Genomic DNA, 7,848 nt, shown 5'->3' with positions numbered 1-7,848 from the left:
GAAGGAAATGATTGATAAATGAGGGCCAGTGTGTGGGAGACAGAAAGATATACAGTATATATATATATATATATGTGCGCCAAAAATCTGAAAATGTTTGGATTTCTCAAAGTGTGCTGAACACTTAATTCAGTTCATTGTTAGTTATAGAAGTGCATCCGTATCTCCAAGGGATTAAAGACAGAACAGAGCTAAACAATGGATCATGGTTTCCTATTATTTGATGCGAAATCCACAAAATTCTTGAGGAAAAACTGAACAAGGAAGCAAAGCTTCTTGGCAAAAATGTAAAGTAATTTAAAGAAACTTTTAAAAACTAATGATGCCAAAAGTCCCGACTGCATAGAAATGCAATTTTTTACTTAAAAAATGTCCACATATAGTATACATCCGGGTATTTCCGGGAGTTGGTTGAAATGAAATATTGACAAATAAATGTATTTTGTCAAAGTTCTTTTCATTTCTGGTTGATTAAAACTAGCATTAGAATGCCACAGTGCAGGAAGAGCCGCTGGCATGGAGGTGAGGACATCAGTCTTAAGTTATAAATCAATGACAAAAAAATGCAAGAATGCATCAGGTCACTAAAGTCTCACTCTTGTCATTTTCTGAAACTTGGTAGCCCTGCTAAGGCATGTTAGCAGCTTGTGCTAAACAGAAACAGATAAAATACTAGCACAACAAAAGCATTGATTGCATAGTAACAGCGGTCTATTCATTAATTTATTTGTAGTTAAAGGTAGACTTAAAGGCAGACACCCTCTCTACCTTTAATGTTAGGCTCAAAACATTCCTCTTTGGTAAAGCTTTTAGTTAGGAACCAGCTCATAGCTCATAGTTAAGATGCAATAGGCATAGACTGCCGGTGGGGGGGTCTGGCATGCTCGGTTGGAGAGAGGTTGGAGAGGGCGTTAAGAGAGAGGTCATTTAGGTTAGAGAGGGACCGGAGAGGGTCCCATTCCTCTCTCAAACACTTCCTCTATGTCTGCTTCTTCCCTTGTGTGTTTGCTCCTGTACTCCTTCTGGCTTTTGTCTTGTAGGTCCGTGGGATCCTCAGTGTGGAGTTACAGAGTCTCAACAACTCTGTCTCCACCCTCTCCTCTGCACACACCCAACACAGCATAACGTGGATGGCTGTTCATCATAGGAATGGGATCCACACAAGGTTCCTGCTGCTTAACAGAAGGTTTTCCTTGCCTCCATGATGAATTCATGTTGGGTGTGGGATACATATGTATGTGTATATACGTATATATGCATATGTGTGTATCCATAAAATGAAGAGTCTGTCCTTAAGACTGCTCTACTGTAAAGTGTCTTGAGATACCATTGGTTTTGATTTGGCGCTATACAAATAAAAGATTGATTGATTGAGATTGATTGTAGTTAACATCATTTTAGGAGAACTATGTTATTATGTACATATAAGGAGTGACATCACAGTTTGTGTTTTATACAGAAGGCCTTATTTAATCTACATATAAATGACTTGACATGATCTACTGTATAGAGGTAAACATGTAATTATTAAGAACGTTAATATTTCTAATTTAGCCGAGACCTTTTTACTTTTAACAAAAGTGTATTTTATGTGTAAACTTGTGTTAAATAATGACTTTTATATCATACATATCCTATGACTTGGTTTGCTTGATAGACTAGTGGGTTCGTGATGGCATTGATGACTTCACTGGCAGGAAAACCAGGAGAATAAACTTATAAGGCTGGACTGAAGGATGGATGGATGGATGGATGGGGCTTTTTAAGCTTATGTTGGTTAAAGTTGCTTTATAAAACACCACCAGAAAATGACACTATTTTTACTAAATATTTTGTTTGTGCAATACCTCCGTGAACTGCAATTGTTTAAATTGATGTGTCCATTACTGCATTACCAGTACTCTTATGTTAAATCTTGCATCTTTTCATAAAATGTGAATGTCAATAGTAAAACATTTTAAAAACAATACTTGATGAGCAAACCGACCACTATCATTTATTTATATCTTGCTTTTGTACAATGCCTTACTCTAATATTGTTATATGTATTTTGAATGTGTTACTGAGATATTGGCTTTTATTTGTTTGTGAAAAACTGTCAAAAAGTACTTTTGCTCATGTTGAGCATCTTTGTGGTTATGGTGAAGACCATCTAACCACCAGTGTTAGAAATGATTCTGATATAACAAAAATGTAAATTACCAATTACCTGGTATGAAAAAACTGCTAAATAATGGTTAGTTGCAGCTCTAATTGAGGCTACAACTAAAGAGACAAAAAACAGTTTTTGAGACAAAAATCTCTAACTGCTTTCCAAGGAAGGATGTCCATGTAACATGACAAAAGGACCTATTAGTGCATATTGCTGAGTGCACTATGCATAGTCCTCTCAAAAGGAAAAAAAGTAGAAGGCTTTCCCCTGGAGCTGTCCACATTTTGCATCTCACCATTTTCAAACAGTAACGGGCAGCAAACTACCGTATAAAATGTGCAACAGAGAGATTTAATGGAGAAGTACCCCAGTTAAGTCAAGGCATATAAAATCTCTGCAGCTTACCCCTAATGATGGGCTGTTTTATTGTTGTTTGGAGTGTCGTCAGTCCCTTCTAAAGCGGCAGAGTTCTCCTGGTAGATTTGCCTTTTTTCCCATAAAAAATTTACAAATTTAAGTTTCTGAATTCTTGAGATACCCGGGAAGGAAGCTCAGCTCAAGACTTGGAAGCAAAATTTGTTTGCTCATTTTTAGTTTTGTCTATACCACAAACAACTGGTTGACAGGCTAGGTCACATACCAAAGCAAAGAAGGAAAAACAACGACATCATATTTTTTACATATTTTTACATGAAGATTTTCTTAATTAACAAGAACGTTTGAAGATCACATTAGACTTCATCCACTCTTTTGGCAATTCTCTTCTTAGTGGTGCTGGGTCGTGAAGCGACCTTCTCCTTGACCGCCGGCCTCGCGGAGGGGGGCGGTCCCCTATTGTTGCACCTCATTTCGCAACGTTCACGTTCACGGACTGGCCATGCCTTCTTCTTCTCCACATTCAGACGCACCTCACCTCGGTACCATATAGGCTGTAGAGATAATCCAAGTCAGTATATTTAAAATAAGGTGGGCCAATCCCAACTACACCATCCAATTAAATCAAGAACCAAACCACCACTATGTGAATGAAAGTTGATAATACATTTTGATAAATGCCCCTTACCTCATCCTGAAGGATATTTTGAACAGGATCAGAGTTGTCAAAGACCACAAATCCAAACTTGGGCAACTTTCTACTAACACCCCTGGTGTTAATCCGCAGCTCCACCTCATTTCCATATGCTGCGGGAACACAGATGCAGGACAATTCAATATCAGTTTATTTGTACCAAAATGTGGTGGCAAATGAATCAAATGATTTGAAAAACATTTTACCACAAAAATCGGTTCAACTTATCCCTCTTTTTTTAACCTTATGTAATTAGCATATCTTTATTTAGACTAGGGAAAAGACTGGTGTTTTGCAAAAAAACCTACTCATGAATAATTCTTTGAGCTCGCTCTCATCAGTGTCATGTGGAAGATTTCCAACAAATAGCTGGTGACTGTCAGGGTATCGAACAATACGCCTGTTGTCCATATCTCCAGGTCCACCATCTCTGCCACCTGCCAGTCAAAGCAACAAACAGAAGAGAAATTACACACCAGGTCACTTCTGTAGTGTTAAATACAGGACAAATATTCCTTCAGATGCAAAAAGGAATATTTACCTTCATTAACAAAACTTTTCCTGTTTGTGATTCTGAAGGAACACCATTTAATTGTGACATAGGCATACAAACAACATGAGGCGCGTGTGCGCCCATTCATAATCCTACAACTAAACCCACAAGAAAACACCAACACGTGAACCACTCCCTCCTCTAGAAGTTTCAATCTCAGCCTTACCAGTTCTAGGTCTTTGTGGAGGGAAGCTTCGTCTGTCGCGAGTGTGCTGGGCTCTGGGGGGCTGGGGTGCCATTTGCGTCTTTGATTTGGACCCAACTCTGGGCTACACCAGATAAAACAGACAGAACAAAAAATTAAAAGATGACCCCCTTATTTGAATTTTTGATTCAACAACATGACGGGGGATCCGAGAGCGGGTGACTGTGCCAGCAGGGGGCAGATTTCTGCTGCACACCCAGGAGAATGTCTGTGAGGAGGACAGTAATGATCAGCTGTATCACCTTTTTATAAAGGCTGCATCTTTGATCAATGTCAGCTACTGTTGAGTCAAAAACCTTTTAGAGTCAAAAACTCAACACAGTCCTCAGAATAATATGTACAATTCATTTATGATTATGGAAATCAGTATTTTTTTTCCAATTGCAGATAAATTTCAAATATTATTTTTCCCCTGTAAGTCAATTACAATTCTCAATTGCTACAGTTCAATTATAATTTTACTAACTTTTATTCATATAGAGTTGTAGTGATTGTACTGTATGTGCTTTTGTATGTGTACAATGTCGTGCATTGATTATAATATCTTGTGTAAAAGCCCAAATAGGGAGAGGAGTTGGAATTTAGCTATGCTGTAAACTCTTTGTACAGAACATCAGTTACATTCACATTATTGCTACTATGTAAAACTGTATTGTCCCTATATCATTATTATGTGATACACTTGCCCCTCACTCTTCTGACCCTTACACCTGTAGGGGTATAAAGATTAGCTTGCAGGTGTTTAGAAAACTTGATTTGAAACATATTTTAATAATTGTTTACTACATGTGTGTAAGCCAAAGAACTGTTTTGTGTTTCATCAAATTCTAATTGACAATTTTTACATAATTTCCATAATAATTACAATTACACAGTAAATTATTTGAACTCAATTTCAATCAAAATATGATTACAACTGCAACAGATATTGTCAATTACAATTACAATTATTATTAATGATTAAGTGTAATTAATTATCAATTACGTGATTACAATTATAATTGACTTTGTCTAATATACAGTTTTAAATAAACTACAGACAACTGCTTTACCTTGGGTGTCTGTTGGGTTTTTGGTTCAGGCTCCACATCTTTCTTTGATTCTAAGAGGATTGAACAGAGTAATGAGGAAAATGAGTATAACACTGAAATTAAACATTAGAGATCATTGAAAAATAATGAGGAGCATCTTACCTTCATCAAGCTCAGCATCAGAGTCACCAAATACTTCATCCACATAGCTGAAGATGTTGTTGTGTATATTATGCTTTTTGGCATCCGAACCCTGAAAACATTCATAGTACAATGTCAAAATGAATTGTTACACCCCAACTTTCAAGCCCGTGTTTATCACAAATGACCCGTAACCACTGACATCACCAGTCCCATCGTGCAATTAGGAATTGGTCTATTGGTCTACTTAATCCATACAGTGGTCAACAGATTAATTGAAGCCTTCTTTCTTCCAGTGTGCTCAAGTATATTTTATCAACTACGGCTTCTCTTTCCAACCATCGTCAAGCTGTATTGACAGGGCATTGAATTGCTCACACAAAATTCTACTGTTCAGTCAGAAATAAAATTACCACATTGATAAATGTTGTGTAGTGACGCTAAAACCAGAACGGAACAAAATTATTTTTGAGGTGAACAAGATGATGCAAAAAAATACTCACTTCTGGAGCAAGATCAAACGTCTGTACGAACTTCCTCATTGGTTGGCCACTGTTGGACAGCTCTCCAAGTACCTGCACAACAACTCCATTATTCAGCATGGCATGGGCATCCACGTGCCTGATCTTTGTGTGGCATTCACTGATCTGCAGTGACTCAATCTTCTCATGGATTCCCCAAAAGACAGAAAAGGCACAAAAAGAATTTACAATAAAAAATAAAATCCACCTTCGACATTTATAAATCCTATGCTTTCTTGTTAAAACATAACAGTGATAATAAAACACATTGAATCACAATTATTTCAAGATTTGGCAAAACCTACCGCTTGTCCATACACAGGTTCAGCCAGGTTTCCATTTGTATCAAGTCCTCCATGAACATAGGAAGAATTACTCCTAAAACAACAACAACAACGTTTTAATGAATTATTCTGCTAATTGATTATAGCATTTGAAGTCTTTATTTACCCATGCAAAACATCTGGAGCCTTGTTTAGGAGTCTATAATGTTGCCCCACAAACTCTTGCGCTACAAACAGGGGACTTGACTTCTCCATCTCCATTTCTTAAAAAAAAAAAAAAAAAATTTGATGCAAATCCGTTGAAAATTAACCAAGATACAGCATTTAGATGTGATGGCAAAGGATTTTCCAGTGACATTATAGGCCCCTCCCACTGATCACAGCCTGTTTTTCTGCTCCCATCTTATAAGATTCATCCATCACTAATTTGAAGTCAACATGACATATCGTCTTTCCACTAGAGCTGTTAGCGTCGGACGCCACTAAAAGCGGCGCCCCCTGAGAACGCAAGGCATGATGGGTAATTTTGACATTGAGTCTTACTTAGGGATAGACAGTCATCATGTGTATCAATTATGAGGCTGTTTGAACATTGTAAATGAGAGTTATAGCAAGTTTTCTATTATGGCGTGCTAAAAGATGTTTAGCTTCTAGCTAAAGTGCTAAAGCCAGGAACCTGTGATGACAGAATTAGCTTAGCAGCTAACTGCAGTGCTGGCTGGTTCACACTGGATTACAACCCAGTTGATGATTTTCCCGCCTTGTGTGTATTATTGGCGGGAAATTGTGTGTATTTTCCCACAAATGTGTGTAACTTGCAATGTCTCCTGCAGCCTCTGGGGGCGCTGTTAGACACACGTCATGGTCTCACAAACCTAACCTACATTATGAGACCAATATGTGTGAAGCTCAGAAAGAAAGGGGGCGTGTCATTACATTAGAACAACTATATTAACTGATTACACTATAAACTAAGTATTCACACATGTATTTATAATTACTTTTACAATTAATAGTCAATAATTATAACATAAAGTTTTATGTTTACGAGACCATCAAAATTGGTTCCTTAACCCGATTGGTCTCGTAATGCTGGTGAGTAAACCTGAAAATTGGTCTTGTAAACCATGTATGACTACACACACACACACACACACACACACACACACACACACACGCACACACACACACGCATGCATGCACGCACACACGCACGCACGCACGCACGCACACACACACACACACACACACACACACAGGTTGTGTGGTGTGGTAAGACAAGTGGAGGCTGACATGTCAAGGCCATGCAGTGCAACCGACTGGAGCTGGAACTCAGTGAGCTCAGTTGAGAGCTGCAGCCATATATCACAGGCTGGTGAGGACCATTGTTCATCTGGAGCTTTGTTCCAGTAAAGGTCACTTCACAATAAAAGTACCAAAGAAAAAAACTGTGTAACTGTGTACTTAGAGCCACTGTAACAAAAGTAATTACCACCGTGTTTATGAAAGTATATTCTGACTCTAAAATCATCATATACAGTAGACAATGATAGTGGAACATTTTCAACTTTTCGCTCATTTTTAGCTGATGTATATACTGTATGTATTTCTGAAAATAGGAATGAATACCAATTATTTCAACATAAAAAACAATATTATCAATTTTACAAACCTAGAAACAGTATCAATAATGTGTTTTATCTCAGATATAGTTAAAATTTGATATGCTAATAATACTTTGTAAAATGATGAATATTTAACTCTAAATTTAATTTCTCATAGAGACTTTTTTTAATTTAAAGATGAAAGATGAATGAGTGATTTTTCTGTAAACTGCAAAGTTAGAGCATTTTAGGTGCATTCTCTGTGACCTCTGACCACTGCTTTGTTTT

General features: G+C 37.4%; 1 protein-coding gene across 1 annotated transcript; it reads right to left on the bottom strand.

Annotated features, from left to right (window-relative positions):
* Positions 1-2,883: 2,883 nt before the first annotated feature.
* LOC114476979 (ras GTPase-activating protein-binding protein 2-like) lies at positions 2,884-6,217 on the bottom strand. The gene is made up of 9 exons (XM_028469002.1): positions 6,123-6,217; positions 5,979-6,050; positions 5,655-5,829; positions 5,173-5,263; positions 5,032-5,081; positions 3,941-4,043; positions 3,530-3,658; positions 3,216-3,334; positions 2,884-3,081 (listed from the first exon to the last, which is right to left on the bottom strand). The coding sequence occupies exons 1-9, from the start codon at positions 6,215-6,217 to the stop codon at positions 2,884-2,886; spliced, it is 1,032 nt and encodes a 343-aa protein (XP_028324803.1).
* Positions 6,218-7,848: the final 1,631 nt, after the last annotated feature.

Source organism: Gouania willdenowi, chromosome 15, assembly GCF_900634775.1.
Source record: "Gouania willdenowi chromosome 15, fGouWil2.1, whole genome shotgun sequence".
Classification (NCBI taxonomy): Eukaryota; Metazoa; Chordata; class Actinopteri; order Blenniiformes; family Gobiesocidae; genus Gouania; species Gouania willdenowi.
The sequence above is the reverse complement of the archived record's forward strand: the minus strand, read 5'-3'. Positions and strand labels throughout refer to the sequence as shown.

Coding starts and splice junctions, on each gene's coding strand:
- LOC114476979 (XM_028469002.1), bottom strand. CDS start 6,217: ATGGAGATGGAGAAGTCAAGTCCCCTGTTTGTAGCGCAAGAGTTTGTG. Junction 6,051..6,122: donor GCTCCAGATGTTTTGCATGG/GTAAATAAAGAC, acceptor TTGTTGTTTTAG/GAGTAATTCTTCCTATGTTC. Junction 3,082..3,215: donor AAAATATCCTTCAGGATGAG/GTAAGGGGCATT, acceptor TTATCTCTACAG/CCTATATGGTACCGAGGTGA.